Here is a 17,058-nt window from a genome sequence, read left to right as displayed (position 1 = left end):
AGCTCGGTTTTCACAGGGAGTTGTGCTGTAGTTGTTCAAAGTAAGCTTTGTGCACGCTTGGTTTCACCTGCAGAACCCCTGGATTAGTGTCATCTTTATTGTTTGCTGAAGGACTGCTTACAGATTAGCTAAATAGTCATGACACTTAATGTGTGTATTGTCCCTGTAGTTCTCACATGGCCTCACACATGCTGGACAGCTGTCCATGGAGCTGTTATGCCCTCAGCACCAAACAGTTTCAAAACTTCACATTAGACACATAATTCTGAGGGATCTAGATGCTTATTCTTTCAGTCTTTTGGAGACATAACTAGATTCTTTCCCCATTATCAACATTTATTTTGATAGTGATTACTAATAGTAAGTCATACTTTTTCTTACAGAGTGGGTACCATTCTACAGTATTTCTAAAGTATTCTAAAATAATTGCATTATTTCATTTTATTGTTTTGGGTAGTGGTAGCCTTGAACTCACTGGTGCAGTGCAATCTCCCACTGACTTACATTCCTAGCCTGAAATCTGTTAAAAATAATACTTTGATTATAAATTCATCTTAGTAAGGGAGTTTACCAACTTAGTTGCACACCTAAATTCCCTGCATATTTAATTTTATATATTTATTAATTATACACAGGGCAGTTTACTGACGCTTTGATCATTCCTTAAAAATTACTTTTAATTCTTCTGGTTTATGTTGTGGTGTGTGCTTGTGTATGCTGTGTGTGCACTTGTATCTGCACCTGTAGAGGCTAGAGGGCTCCAACCGGTGTCTTCCTCTGTTACTGTTGGCTTTATTTATTTGTGTATGTGTAAATGAGTATGTGTTGGTGTGAATGTTGGGACACATGCATGTGTGGGGATTCATGTTCCCATGCATGCATGCAGGCCAAAAGAAGGTGTCAGATCCCTTGGATCTGGAGTTACAGGCATTTGCAAGATACTCTGCTTTGTTATATGGGTATGGGACTTGAACCCTGGTTCTTGTGAGTGAATAGCAATCGCCTGGGCCATCTTGTTCACATCTTTATTTTCTGTTTGAGACGAGTTGTGTTGTTCAACCCAGAGCTCACTGATGAGCTAAACTGGCTGGCTGACAAGTCTCTGAGATCCTCGCTGCCCCACCTCCACAGCACTGAGATTAAATACTCATTGCCATGTTTAGCTTTTTATGGGGGGGTGGTGTGGATCTGAACTTAGGTCTTCATATTTGGACAGCAAGCCGTTTACTCACCAAGCTCTCTCTCCAGTTCTGAAATCCCGTGAAGACTCAGCCATAAAACATCTTTAGTTGCTTTATTAAAACTTTGTGTATATTGTCCTGGCAGAATATTTAGGTAGAAAATACTCAAATGTGGACCCTTTGCTGAGAATTTACGTATACTGAAAAATCTTTTCAGAAGTAAAAGTTCGAGTTCTAGTTCAGAAAAATAGAGTAGCTACTTGGAAAACATTAGTAGACGTGAGCTGACACACAGCTTGATTAATTAAAGTAGAAACTTTCAGTGGGTAGATGACTGTGATGACTAGATACTGCCATTAATCATTCACATTTCTTCTGCGATTCCTTCCCCTACCCCAATCCTCCCTTTCCTTTGTTTTCTTTTTAATTCTCATACCTCATTTCTCCTCAGAATGGAATTCTCAATCAATAAACAAGAGTCTGTTTTTCAATAAAAAGCCCTTCCCTCCTAAAACACAAGCATTCCCAAAAGCAGTGTCAATAGATCAATTACTCACTCTTGATTTCCTAGAAAAGCTTTGTCTTTTAGTCATTGTAGGGAAAGAAAGGAAGTGTACTTTCCACTGCCCTTTATCCTACTCTGGTAAAGGCCTTGATTAGCTCAACTTGAACTTGGAGATCTTCTCTAGTGCCAGTCTGGCCAGTCTCTTACGCTGTTTTAGTGACCTGCAAGTGAAAACGTCAGCCAGACCTGTTACCCTAATCTATCTCATGAGCAGGATGAGGCCTTTTCTTATGGTTGCTTCTATAGTGATTTCCCCACTAACAATTGAACATGATTGGCCTTTTCTTTGTAAACCAGGAAGCCATGGGACTGGACCAAGAATTTGGTTTGAAATGAAAGTCAGGTCATATGGTTTCCTAGTTTTGTTCCGAATGAAAATAAGGGGGAAGAAATACCTTTCCAGTGGTTTTTACTCGCGAAAGGTGAATGAGATAGCATTGTTACAGGGTTTTGCCAGGTTTTAGATGCTGACTAATTTATAAATATTGACTAGATTATAGCCAGAAACATTTATGAAGAGAAGTAGGTAAGTTAGTTTGGTTTTTCTTTCAGCCCAGGCTGGCATTAAACTCACAGTCCTCCTGCCTCAACCTCTTGAGTGCTGGAATTACAATTGTGTGCCACCACCCTTGCTGTAACTGGGTTTTTCATTTTCGGTTGTTTGTAGAAATTTTTATTTTTATTTTTCTGATGGTAAAACATTATCAATCCTGTCTGATCTTCTGTCCTAGAACTTCCATCCAGCTGCCTTGCAAACGGTAAGCTGCATGCTTGCTGCTACAGGAACCATACAAAGTCAAAATCACATTAGTGATCATTACACAAACTCAAGCGCCTCATGTTGCTATAGCAACGTAGTTCTAACTAAAATGAATCATCACTTCACTTACAGTTTGAACAGCTAGTTAATTTGCTCTTTTAAAAAATAATTACTGTTTTGGCAGAACTAAGTTCGGAGAATCTCAGAACCTGCTTTAAGATCATCAATGGCTATATCTTTTTATCATCAACAGAATTTTTACAGGTACGTCGGAATAGCTTTTGCATTGTTAATAATTATATAGTATTATTTTTGGTTTTGTGTGGTATCAGGAGGTGCCTTTTCAAAGTTCAAGTTTTGTCTGTTACTTGAGGGAGTAACACTTTTCTTTCCTTGTAAGTATTCCCCACTGCAGAGAGGGTGTGATCAGCATCTAGTTGCGCTGTTCCTCAACACAGAAAATGCATTATGTACATACTCGTCAATCAGTGCATCAGTAAATTATTAGCTATTATCTTTCTTCCTGTCTTAATTGAAAGTGTTTGCTTAGATCTTTAGTATAAATTCTCTAATAGAGTAAAAGACTTTTTAAATATCGCATCTGTGTTCTTACACACATACTGATCTTTGATTGGATTTCAGACTTATGCGGTAGGTCTGTGCCAGTCCTTTTGTGAGCTGCTACCAGAGATTACTACAGAAGGTCAAGTTCAAGTGCTCAAGGTACCGCCATCTTAAATTGATTGCTGTGTGTCATTGGTAAGGCTGGAACTTCCTGAGTATGGATGGTTGGAAAGCAGAGGAACTGATACAGTTCTATTAAATATTCAGTTTGGCTTAATTCTTTGTACCAAAGGCATCAAATTTGAATGTGCATACAAGTCACCTGGAGATTTTGTTCAAATGAAGTTTTTGATTTCTAATTTCATCTCATTGGAATAGTGTCTATCCTAAAACTTTATTGGATAGCAATGAATTAAAAGCTTTTTGACAATTTGTTCTGAAACTGGCAACATTTGATGTATCTTAGCTTTTTAGTTGTCATTTTGATAATGTTCTAGGTGTTGAACCTGTATCCTCACACGTTGGGCCGGGCTCCTAGGACATTAGTTGAACCCTGGTCTCCAGCAGGGATAATCACCACTCTTGTATTGAGGATAGCCCTTTCAGTTTGTGAGTCTGCATTTGGGACAGCAAATTTCACTGTTATCTTTAGATAGTTTTAAGTTTAGTTAGCCTTGAAGTTAGAGTGCTGAGTTTGCTGAGATTATGTACAATTAGGAACCAATAGCCTGTAAATTATATGTATTATCTTTATATAACTATCTTTATCAAGGAAATACTATAGCATGAATATGATAACTCACATGTAAACATAAGTATATAAGTATATTAAAAATATCACGATATATATGTATATACACATTGTGTTGATACTTTATATATGTAGTTTGAAAGGGATAGCTGTTAAAGTTCTAATTTCTTAGCTGTGTTTTTTGTCAAATAAGAATTAAATTCTGGTTAGACAAGGTCTTATTGTCTTTTTCTTTTTTCTTTTCTTTTTTTTTTTCTAGACAGGGTTTCTCTATATAGTTTTGGCTATCCTGGAACTCACTATGTAAATCAGGCTGGCCTCAAATGTAGAGATTCACCTGCCTCTGCCTCCTGAGTGCTGGGATTAAAGGTGTGAGCCACTATGCCCAGCTAAGTCTTAGTGTTGGACAATTACATTTATGGTGTGAAAACCACGGCATTATCTTAGATCTTCAAGGTAGATTTTTCTACCAGTGAACTCATTATAAAAATGTTTATTTCCTATTAACCAATACATAGATTCTATAAATCTAACAAAATAGTCGCCATTTATCATGCTGAGTGTATTGTCTGTTCTTTGGTGGCTACATACGTGTAAATTCTAGGTACTCATGTAAGTGTGTATGGTTGGTTGGACTTCTTTTTGATTGTTTTTTGTTTTGCTTTTTTTTTTTTTTTTGAGACAGGGTTTCTCTGTGTAGTTTTGCTGCCTGTCCTGCAACTCACTCTGTAGCCCAGGCTGGCCTCCAGCTCACAGAGATCCACCTGCCTCTGCCTCCCAAGTGCTGGGATTAAAGGTGTGTGCCACCACCGCCCGTCTCGGTTGGGTTGATATATTCAGTCATTTACCCTGTGGGTCAGGAATTAGAAAATTTTTCTGAAAGTACTTGATAGTAAATGCTTTAGTCTGTGGACCATTTAGTTGTTATCTTGAGTAATCATTATTGATATTAGCTGTGCATTATCACCATTAGAGAAAATTGTCATGTTAGCTTGATACTGTCTATGTACTTTAAAATCTTTGGTCTATTAGACTCCTCTGTTAGTCCGTAAGTTTCTGCATTAATCCAAAATTCAAAGTTAATATGTGCTTTATTTTCTGTGACTTGAAAGGAAGAGTATTGATGGTTTTTACATTAAAGATTTAGAGGTTTATTATCAATCACACTGGTAGTTCACTTTGCATATGTCTTAGCTTCTCACCCCACTCTGCTACTTAGAAGGCTCTTGGCTATACTCTGGGCTTGGTTCTTTTGTTTTGTTTTGTTTTTTACATATGTACATAAGTGTATGTGTGTGAGTTTGTATGTGGGTTGGGGACAGGCCTGTCAGAAGACAACTTGCTTGAGTTGGTTTGCTTCTTCTACCATGTGGATCCTGGAAATTTAACTGTGTCTGAAAACACCTTTACCTGCCACGCCATTTTGCCAGCCCATGAAATGAATTTTAGCAACTTGTAGTTATGTAGTTCTTAAAATCAGTTATACTCAATATATTCTAAGTCTTAAGAAAAAAAACTTCTCTCACATTTAAATACTTTCCAGACTATAATTGAATTGAAAACATTTTTTTGTTTTGTTTTTGATTTTATTTTTTAAAGTAATGCCCTTTTTGCAATATTAGTAGTGAGTAACTATTGAAAGCTGACTTATGAATTATTTTTTATGAGCATTGTGAAACTTCAATCAGTAATATTTTAGGGAGTTCCAGAAATAGTGTTTTCTTATTGCTTGCTTTTGATTGAGCTCTTAATGAAATAGAGGGCGCAGGTAGCTAGATTAGAATATTGGCCTCATTACCTCACAGCTATGTGATAAGAGCAAGTTACTGTCTTGGTACTTTCTGTCTGTAAAGCAAGGATAGCCTTGCCGAGTTTCTAGGGCAGATGGGAGGATTATATGAGCTTGTGTGTGTGTGTGTGTGTGTGTAAAACACTTAAAATGGTGCGTAGCAAGTAATAAACTAATATAAAAGTTAGCTACTTTTATCTAGTTACAAAGCTGTTTCATTTTATAGTCAGCCTTTGTGGGAAAAACAGTCAAATACACTTGTAGACTAATTTTATTTGGTTTTTAGGTCTTTGATTGTAGAAAACCAAACCAAATATTCTTCCTACATGATTTCTTCTAAATAAATATTTATTGAACATAAACATTTGAGGGCCTGGTTGTGATGGCTCATCAGGTAATGGAATGGCCCTTGCTAACAAACCTGATGACCTGAATTGGATCCCGAGAATCCACATGGTAGAAGAAGAGAACCAACTCTCCACAGTTGTCCTCTCACGCCAACATACACTATTGCATGTGCGCACACACACAATAATTAAGTAACCAGTGAAAAACTAAACAAAAACCACTCTATTGTGTGAATTTGCTTTTTAAGGTATATCTAGTAATATAGCAAAACATAAGTTATTATTATTATTATTGACAATTGTGTCTCTGAATGGTTCTTTAAAATTAATTGTATTTGTTTATTTCAGAATAACACACTTTTTTAAAAAAAATTGTTATGAAGAATTCCAAACATAAATACACACTTCCTTGATAATTTCAGTAGCAAATCTATTTCTTTTTCATTGTGCTTGAAAACAGAAAAAGTGATGTCATCTGTCTACTTCTCTTGCACTTTTTTTGGTTGAATGAATCAGTGAAGTTATCTAAATATGGTAAAATTGTATAACTTTTTATACAAAATGTAGATTAAAACAATTTAGTGCCAACAGTAGATCATTAATATAGTATAATACTTGAGTTAAATATTGAGGACTTGATAATATGTGCTTAAGACAATTAAAAAAAATGTTGTAGTTGAACCTTTGTTTGATTTGAAGTCACAGAAACAAATTTACTTAATAAGTGGATGTTAAGTACTAGGAATATGCTACTTAGCACAGGTAAATCTCTTGAGCTTTTGATGTAAAAGATATTTTTAAAATTTTTTTAGGTAATATATATAATTTTTTTATATAATTTAAAAATTATTTTGTACTTGCAGTTGTAGTATGAGAGAACTCTTAGAGTTCTATTATAGCGTCTAATAATAGCTTATTATTTTCATTTACAGTATCTCGCAGATTCTATTTTCTCTCTTTTTTCAAATCAATTAATTAATTAATTATTTTTTGAGATTAAGGTCTCTTTATGTAGACCTGACTGCCCTGGAATTTGGTATATAAACTAATCTGGCCTTGAACGTGCAGAGATCCTCTTGTCTCTGCCCCTCAAACGCAGGACTTAAAGGTGTATGCCACCATGTCTGGCTAGATTCTATTTCTTAATAGAGTATACTATACAACAGTCTTAATATGTTTTTGGCTAAATGTCGCCATTACACTAATTTCTGATAATGTTTGCAAGTAGCTTTTTTGTTCTTTGAAGCAGAAAATTACAATTTTAAGAAAATTGGATAGAAAGATCAGTATATCCGTGTCAGAAGTCAATTGTTTAAAGCAAAAATATACTTTACTTTTTGACTCAGTACAGGTTATCTACACGGGCAAAATAACATTCTGAAAATAATCAAATTTAAATTGTTAGTACTAATTTGAGATGCATTTGTACAGCTGTACCATTTTGAGTTTGAAAATCTTGTTTCTCGTAGCCATACCCATATGCATTATTAAACCAACTTCCTTTACTTCATTGTGATAAGGCTTATGATGAATTAACTATTTTGTTTGTTCAATTTTTTTGGTATTTTCAATTAACTATTTTGAATGTCTAATTCTGTAATAATACACCATCATTTATGATTTCCTACATATTTCTAAGCTCATAGCATGTAGAGTACATTTATGTAATCTTCATGTAAACATGATGATAGTGCTATTGTTTTTCCCATTATTGCAGACAAAATTAAGTGACAGAGGTAAATAAATGGTTTGTCCAAGGTCAGACAGCTACCTAGTAGGTATTGGAGTCGTAATGTAAACATCGACATTCTTATGTTAAGATCCACACTCTTGCCAGCAGTGGTGGCACACACCTTTAATCCTAGCACTTGGGAGGCAGAGCCAGGCGGATCTCTGTGAGTTCGAGGCCAGCCTAGTCTACAGAGTGAGATCCAGGACAGGCACCAAAACTACACAGAGAAACAAAAAAAAAGATCCACACTCTTAGCAATTTTTTTATTAAGTGTGAGGCTAAATCAAGAATGTTGTCTTAGCCGGGCGGTGGTGGCGCACGCCTTTAATCCCAGCACTCAGGAGGCAGAGCCAGGCGGATCTCTGTGAGTTCGAGGCCAGCCTGGGCTACAGAGTGAGTTCCAGGAAGGGCACAAAGCTACACAGAGAAACCCTGTCTCGAAAAACCAAAAAAAAAAAAAAAAAAAAGAATGTTGTCTTAAGTTAAAAACATGCATTATTCATTTAAAAGCAGTCTATTGTAGGTATATTCTGAAAATAAGTAGATTAAAAACTAAAAGGCAGCAAGTTCTATTTGTATTGACACAATGCTGACTTAAAAAAAAAAAAACACGATTAGATGATTGAAGGCATGTTCAACCATGCAGTGAAATACTTTGCCAGTCTCAAATGAAGAAAACCTCCATAGCTCTGCAGTGGTGGTTTTTTATTTTTATTTTTGAGCCACCACCGCCTGGCTCTGTTTGTTGTTGTTGTTGTTTGTTTGTTTGTTTGTTGTTTGTTGTTTTAGAATATAAGTCAATAGCATTGCCCAGAGTTTTCTTCTGTTTAAAGGTAAAAGAAAGCTGGAAATGAAGTAGTAAGCCAAATTAATAAAAGTAGCTATCAAGCATGAGGAAGAAAAGTTGGAAGCTAGGGTTTAGACCAGTAAACATGTTTTACATGATTTAATGTAATAAAAGAGCTAATCCCCAGTACTATGAAAACATAAAATAATAAAAATTAAAAGCTAAAAAAACTAAGAAAAGCTATTCTTAAGAGGAAGTGTGTATATTTATTGTGATATTGTGGCAGTCACCTAAGAATATTTTAAGTAAGTATGGTGGACTATAACATAAAAACCAAAAGAAAAAGAACAATCAAATTGACATTTTGTAATGCTACTGCTTTTAATAATACTGGCATTATCATTTTAAAATTCAAAAATTTGAGACTATTTCCATATATGTAGTAGAAATAGGGTTTTAAGGTCTGTAATTTTCATTACAAGAAATATAGAATTGTTCTGTGCGATTGCTTATGTGTATCTCAAATTCAGCATGTCAAAACAGAACACAATATCATAGTTACTCTTGGTACCACAGTTGTATTTAAACACAGGACTTGGAAAAATGTGAAAATTGTGTATTTTGGGTCTTCTGGTCAACTGTTCTTTTTACATGTTACCAGTTCTCCTTTTAAAACTTTCTTGTGACTATTCCATACTCCCTATGTCAGATAATGATATTTTTCTACACAATATTTGTTATTTTGTTTTTGCAATAGGGTCTCACTATGTAGCTCTAGCTAGCCTGGGATTGGCTATGTAGAGCAGACTGACCTTGAACTCACAGAGCTCAGCCTGTCTCTGCATCCCAAGTACGGAGGATGTGCCAGCATGCCTAGCCCTCTACAAAATACTTGACAGTTACTTCTTTATCTGTGGTTTCTGACCTTCTTGACTTCAAAGACTTACCCCTGAAATATTTGTTATTCCTTTGTACAATATTGGCTATAGTTTATATAAAAAGATAATATGTAAATGATAGTTTAGATTATATTTAATATATATGAATGATTTATATGGATGAGTCATAATCATCTAAATACGCACAGGAATATTTAAGACTATGAGACTTCCAATTCTGTTAATTTTCCAAAACAAAGATGCAGTGATTTCTGTGGGTTCTTTGAGTTAACTTTAATATGAGTATTTCAGGATATCATTTAGTCAAGTAGATAGACAAAGCTTCTTTAAAAAGCCTTAACCACACTCTTGCCAGACATTTTTTCTTATTTAGGGATAACCATTGGTGTTGCTTGTAGCTGATTAGTTTGTGTATTTATTCATACCTGTCAAAAATACCTTTGGATTATTCCCTCATGAGTTATCAATGATAGAAAATATCTAGGACTCCTTTTCCCCTCCATCTAGATGAAGTTATCTCATTTTTCTTACTAGATCTGTATTTAGTGTTTTAGATTTTTGTTTTTCTGCTCAAAGTGAGATGTTTAATTAGCTGTGATTATTGTTTTCCATATAAACTCACATTTTGAATTCTTGGAGATTAGTAAAGATCCTTTTTTATATTTTGGACAATAAACTGTGACAGATCCTTCAGCTTCATATGTTTAAACACAACAGCTATTCGGTTGCTTTAATGTCCTTGGAAATCTGTCTTCCAGGGTCCCGTTGATTCCTCCCTCCCAGCCCCTCCTTTTCCAAAGTTGTGGCCTTTCGTACTCTGTGTTCTGAAACTTTACAGTGGTTTGCCTGAGTTTGGCTGATTTTTTTTTTTTTTTAATTATGTGTCTAGACTCAGTCTCACTTTCTCTCCAGAACATTCATCGTTCTTTTGGAGTGAAGGCCAGGAGTCCAGGTTTTAAGACTTGGATGTGTCTGGCACTTGGGTTTTTCAGTGGACTTTTCCTCCAGCATTTTTGCCTTCTTCCTTTTTAGTCTTTATTGTCGTTCATCTTATCTTTAGCTTCACCTTTCTCTTTTCTAAAGGTGTATGGTTCTGCTCTTTCCTGTGCTTTTAAGGGGGCAGAAATGGAGACGTGGTATATGATGTGCTTCTGGGTGTTTCTTGGCCCCTTAGTATTTAGCTTTTTAGTTTTCTGATCTGATGAGTCACTAAGGTTAAATATATATGCAAAATTCCATCTCCTGATAATTTATTGATAAACCTAAATGTGTATTCATTTTTAACAGTATTGGTGTTGTAACAATTTTTTCCACTAATAAAAACAGTGCTTTTGTTGGGTGTGATGGGACACCTGTAATTCTAACATTCTAACAGGCAGAGGCAGAATCAATAATTTGAGGGTGGTTTGACCTACATAGCAAGATCCTGTCTCAAAAAATCCAGAGAAAATGAAAACAAACCAACTAAAGCAAACATAACAAAACTCAAAACTACCACAGAAGAGTATTTGAGATGCCTTTTTCTGCTTCTGTTTGTGGGGCATTTTAAGGATGCTTGCTTATAGTGCAGGGGTCAGAACTTCATAAACTACATGTATCTGTGTTATCAGAGTATGAGTAAATGTGATTGCAAAGTATGCTGCTGTACCTAAATACTGTATACTTTATATCGAATTATAATTTTTAATAGATTATTTTTGTGGAAGTTTGTCTAGTGCCAGAATATTGCCTATCTCATGAATGTATTTTCAAGTTTCATCTGTTACTTAATTTATTATTGCCTTGTTTACTAATCTGGATTTTGTGTGAAACAATGAATTGCACTGTTGAAAATTACCATATATCTTTCTGGGTTTTAGGTTGTGGAAAATGCCCTTAAAGTGAATCCAGTATTAGGTCCACAGATGTTTCAACCAATTCTGCCCTATGTTTTCAGAGGTGTTATTGAAGGCGAGGTAAGATTCCTTTAAGCTTTTGGAGATAGCACTGGACTCCAGGTTCTAGTTTTAATTATTCTCCTTTTGCATAGGAAAAACTATCTTTTTTCTCATTGATAATTGTGAAAAGAAAGCTTTATCATTGGATCATATTTAGTTGGGTAAGTTTGAGGATATTTACATAGTTTGCCATTTGTTTCCTCATATATAAAGGATCGTTTCTTTGTGTCTGTTTTTGTGTAGGGTATGGATGCATGTGTGTGTGCATGTGGAGGCCAGAGGTTGTGTTGTTGTGTCTCTTCCTAATTTCTCTTGGCTTTACTTTTGGGGTTGGAGCTCTCTCTCTGAAATTGGAGTTTGCCATTTGACTAGACTGGCTTGTGAACAAGCTCCCATCCTTATGCCTGTACAGCAGATACTTACCCAGTGAACCATCTCTCCAGTCCCTGATTTCAGCTCCTAAATAATCTGCACAACAATAAGCCATAGTGATACAAATATTCACAAATAAATTATACATTATAAATGTAGAATACATGCACACACATAAATCTATAATTATTTAGAAATTTTGTAAGAACTCAAGAAATATTGATAGTTGGCACTACATAGAGCAACACAAAGGGGAATGTTATTTTTTATTTCTGAAGGAGAATGCCATTTTTTTATCATGTTGATACTGCACTATTGATTTTTTTCAACTATACTTGTACATTAACACAATTTTATATTCTATATCTTAATTGGGCAGAGGTATCCAGTAGTGATGTCCATCTATCTTGCTGTTATGGGTCGAGTCTTACTACAAAATACCGGTTTCTTTTCTTCACTTCTTAATGAGATGGCACGTGAATTTAATCAGGAGGTAAGAGTCTGTGTGCCTAAATTTAAGGAAGTCTGTGACCACATACGTATTGAAGATAGTTGATAAAATACTGAATCTTTAAGTTCTTTGAAGCATTGAAATCTTTACATTATAAATCTTGTAACATTTGGGTTTTTTCTGTTGCTTGGTGTAGAAGAAAGAATGGTCCTGTAAATAGCAGATCAAAGTCTTACAATTTGTTCTTATCCAAAATGACTGATTGAATTTTACTTAGCTAGAGAATAGAATTTTGATTTGTTTATGACTGTAGTATTCTTTACTGATTCATAAGCTGAAATAGGAACACTTCACATATATTCATGAACTGTCTTGTTTCTTTCCTTTAATGATTTAATTTAAAGCCATGGATTGAGGAAATTTCTGTTCTCATAATATTGTGGGTGAAACAGACTATTCAGTTAAGTTTGAAGAGGTTCTTCAGTGCCTTAGTTACTTGTGACTAAATACTGTATGTGATATTCTGTAACATTCTGATGTTTTCAGTCATTAATCTGTCTAGGCTTATGAGATGTGGAAGACAGACTCTATTTAACTCATATCTTTAGATTGGAGGGAACAGTTGATGAAATCTTTTTTTCTTTTTCTTTTTTCCCTTTTTCTTTTTTGGTTTTTCAAGACAGGGTTTTTCTGTGTAGTTTTGGTGCCTGTCCTGGATCTCACTCTGTAGACCAGGCTGGCCTCAAACTCAGAGATCCACCTGGCTCTGCCTCCCATGTGCTGGGATTAAAGGTGTGCGCCACAACCACCCGACAGAAATCTTTTAACCTATAATGGAAATAAATCTAATTCAGGGAGATCCAGGGCAAGCAAGTGGAAATTTTGCCATGGAGAACTGAACCACAAATTTGAGAGCCCAGCCTTCGTTTCAGTGACTTGATAGGAAAAATGTTTTCATTAGTCTGTTAATTTTAACTGGGACAGGAACTTTGTAAAAGTTTATTCAGTTTAATTCAGCAAAATTTTTGAGTGATTTTGGCAATGTAATTCACAGCATAAATTATGTGTTATGGCAAATAGTATTTTAAATTTTTATAAAAACTCAATGATAGCATTTGTATTCCTATCTCATATGCAAAAATATTAGAGATTTGGAGAGCATCCACACTGCTAGTATATAGAAGAGTTGGAATGCAGACCCCAGCAACTCTGTCTTAGCATCGGATGCCCCAGAGGTAAATTCTTCTGCTCTCACTCCACAGCAGACAGTCTCCTCTAGTCACTGGGCATATTTGACCAGAAAGTTCATAGACATTTTTAAGGGAAAAAAGTACATAAATTCTTTAATAATATAAGCATTGTGCTAGAAATACAAGCAGTATACTATGGAAACAGAAAAGCCATCAACTATGTTATCAAAACAATATTTAATTAGAAAAATAAAATGACCTGTAGTTTTATGTCAGCATTGTATTTGGCTAAATTCAAATGTATTTCAGTAAATTATTAAGTGACCTAATTGCAATTAAACTATAGATAACTGAGCTTTTTTAAGCTTTAAAATATTAGACATTAACATTATAATTTGTATTGAACACTAAACCTAACTTTCCTTCTCATGTAATCAAAGCACCATGTAAGAGCTATCCCATTCACCCTCGGTAACTTTGAAAGCAAACACGTTTTTAAACTTAAGTGATTTTAAATATTATGATGGAAACAACCTACTATCCTTTGTCTGTAACTTCTTCCAGTCTTACTTTTCCTTTCCTTGTTCCCCAGTTTTGCACTTTTCTCTTTTAAACTTGAGGTTTTTTTTAAAATATTTTATTATTTTTAATTTGTGTATGTGTCTGCGTGTGGGTATGACACATAAGTGCAGATCACTGTAGAGGCCAGAGGCGGCATATCTCCATAGATCTGGAGTAACAGGTACTTGCGAATCGCCCGATGTGGGCGCTCGGAGTCAAATCTAGCTTACAGAGTGTCTTTCCTGGGACTCTGCTTCCATGTCCCTAAGCTTTTGATTTTGCTCATGTGTTCAGTAATGTTGGGAGCAATGTGTTCATCATCCAGGCAGGTGAAGTACCAAGAGTGACTACTTCCTGAAATTGTGTGCCCTCTACCCCTTGAGTGCTCACCCTAATTCTGGGCCTGTTTCTGTATCATTACTCTGAATATGGCCTGTGTGTCAGGTGCAATCTTTACTTTTTATAAAGGCCATGAAGCAAGAATAAGTTGTACATTTTTTCAGTTCAGAAAATAAAAATTATAGTATATACTCACATGATTTTAAGTTTTTTGTAGGAGGACAAATGACCATGTCATTTGTTTACATATTGTTTATGGGTAATACGGGGGATTGAGTAATTGTGACTAGGCTATAGTGGCCCACAAAGCTGAAAGGCTTAATACTTGACCCTTTACTAGAAAAACTTGCTGATTCCTCATATCCAAATTGCTTTTTGAGTTAGTTTCCTGCTGTGCAGTTTACTATTAAATGTTGCTGTCTATTAAATATTTTTATAATAAATGTGTTTTAAATAAAATTACATTGAAAATTTGGTTTTGCAGATTCAGTTTTTATTAAATTGTGTCTATCAAGGTAGCCTCCATTTTTATTAATTATCTTTTCATTGTTTTGTTTTTGAAATGGTATCTTGCTCTGTAGACTAGGCTGTTATTGAACTTATTTGTAGGTTAGACTAGTCTCAAACACACAGCAATTCTACTGCCTCAACCTCTCAAGTGCTAGATATAGGCATGAGCCACTACACTTGGCCTATTAATTATATTTTAATAATAAAACTCCATAGTAGTTTTATTGTTGTTGTCATTTGCTATTTAAATTTTGCTTACCATATATTCCAATAAACTTCCATATAGCATGTGTACCATTTGTTTTCAAATTAAATGTGAATTGAAGACATGGTGATATAAACTAAACTGTCTTGATCCAGTGTCATAGTAATAATTTTACAACACTTCTAAACCCAAAGGCATATCAACTGTGCTAGCTATGAAGTAATTAGGTTTAAACATCGTAAGAATTTATGTCTTAATACTTTAGTAACTATTAAAAATAATATATAAGGCCTAGAAGATGGCTCAGTGGTTAGAGTACATGTTGCTCTTGCTGAGGTTCATTTTCCATCACCCATACTGATGGCTCACAGCTGCCTGTAACTTCAACTCTGGGGAATCCAGGACCCTTTCCTGACTTTCCCCAGCACCTGCATACATGCACAAACACCCACACAGACACATGCATGCACACATATTTAAAAATCTTTTAAAAGTACATAGAAATCTAGAATCATTTTTGTTTTGTTTTGTTTTTTGGTTTTTGGAGACAGGGTTTCTCTGTGTAGCTTTGCGCCTTTCCTGGAACTCACTCTGTAATCCAGGCTGGCCTCCAACTCACAGAGATTCGCCTGGCTCTGCCTCCCGAGTGCTGGGATTAAAGGCATGCACCACCACCGCCCAGCCTGGAATCATTTTTAATCTCACTTTTAAGTGGCATAATTACTGACAAATGCAGGTGTGCTTGCTGTTGGACAAGTCTCCGATTCTTAAATCATGATGTTGTGTGAGATCTATGCACCTTCATTTCCTGGTCCACCTGACTCTAGGTCATTCTTTAAGAAGAGAATTGCAGTGTTAGAACTGGGAACTGAGCCGAGCTGGGTTCTTGAAGCACCTTGCAAATGTTGCTGTTTCAATTTTTTTAATTATTATTTTTTTATTTTATAATTAATTTAATTTTACATATCAGCCACGGATTCCCCTGTCCTCCCTCCTCCCACCCCCAGCCTTCCCTCCCAATCCACCCCCCATTGCCACCTTCTCTTTGAGTTCACTGTACCATCTCAGGTGCAAAACATAATTTAGGGAATTCAAATGTAAAGGATTTTCAATTAGTAACTGCTTGCCTGTTAATTAGGAATAGTATGACTGTTGACTAGGAAAAATGTAGCAGTCTTAATAGAAAAGAATAAGAATGTAAGGTTGATTTTATGTGACTGGATTTTTAAGGTAGAGGTTTGGCATTAAATATTTCTTTAAAGGTGATAGAACTAGAAAAAATATTTATAAATAAACCTGATAAATAGATCTTTTAATGTACATGATCAGTTTTCTTGGTCTTTACTGGAGAGAGAGGGATTGCTACAAAAAGGCAAGTCACTGTGAATGTTAATCAAATCTACAAGATACTTTCTTAGCAGTATCTACCCTTTGGTGGGGACACATCACTGAGCACCTTGCTAAGGTAGCACATTGACTCAGTCATCTCTGCCATTCTGTACTATGGATTTAGTTTACTTTTAGTTTCATTGTGTTTTATAGCTGTTAGTTCGTTTTCTTTGGGATTCAGCAGGTTAGGGTTGCAGCCAGCCTTGTTCTGAGAGGAGGTATAGCAAATCAGACTGGCAAATTACAGAACACTGAACAGTAATCATTCAGTTGAAAAAAACTATCTAAATACAAATATGTAGACTTTTCATTGTGCCAGAAAGAATGGTCTTGATTGATTTATTAAATAATGTTATTCAAATCACTCATTGGCTACACTACATACAGGTGTTTATTACATTTCTTTGTCTCTCATGATTAATTGGAGTCAATTTTTTGTTTTAAATTATTCTCCAGACCAAAGCTTGTCTCCAGTTCCATCGGTTTTGTGTTTGTATGATTGAACTTTAACCATGTCTTAGGTTTTAGATGTCAACAGCACTTACTCTTATACAAGAAAAATTTCAAATATTGAGATGTCTTCCTTCTTCCAGATGGACCAGCTTTTAGGAAATGTGATTGAGATGTGGGTTGATCGAGTGGACAACATCACACAGCCTGAAAGGAAGAAGCTTTCGGCTTTGGCTTTACTTTCTCTTCTGCCTTCTGATAATAGGTGAGGAAATGACA

At 35.3% G+C, this 17,058-nt stretch overlaps 1 protein-coding gene across 2 annotated transcripts in view; it reads left to right on the top strand.

Moving 5' to 3' along the window:
* Ipo11 (importin 11) overlaps nt 1-17,058 on the top strand; it is a 176,280-nt gene that overhangs the window by 90,665 nt on the left and 68,557 nt on the right. Inside the window, exons 23-28 of one of the 2 annotated variants that reach the window (XM_052743241.1) lie at nt 2,478-2,504; nt 2,691-2,770; nt 3,149-3,229; nt 11,235-11,330; nt 12,064-12,177; nt 16,923-17,044. In XM_052743241.1, the coding sequence (XP_052599201.1) occupies nt 2,478-2,504; nt 2,691-2,770; nt 3,149-3,229; nt 11,235-11,330; nt 12,064-12,177; nt 16,923-17,044 (520 nt within the window). The remainder of the gene's footprint in view (nt 1-2,477; nt 2,505-2,690; nt 2,771-3,148; nt 3,230-11,234; nt 11,331-12,063; nt 12,178-16,922; nt 17,045-17,058) is intronic. The other variant, XM_052743242.1, reaches the window with a different exon arrangement.

This window comes from Peromyscus californicus, unplaced genomic scaffold, assembly GCF_007827085.1.
Source record: "Peromyscus californicus insignis strain IS unplaced genomic scaffold, ASM782708v3 Scaffold_18__1_contigs__length_77618521, whole genome shotgun sequence".
Classification (NCBI taxonomy): Eukaryota; Metazoa; Chordata; class Mammalia; order Rodentia; family Cricetidae; genus Peromyscus; species Peromyscus californicus.
This window is presented reverse-complemented; position numbering and strand designations above follow the sequence as displayed.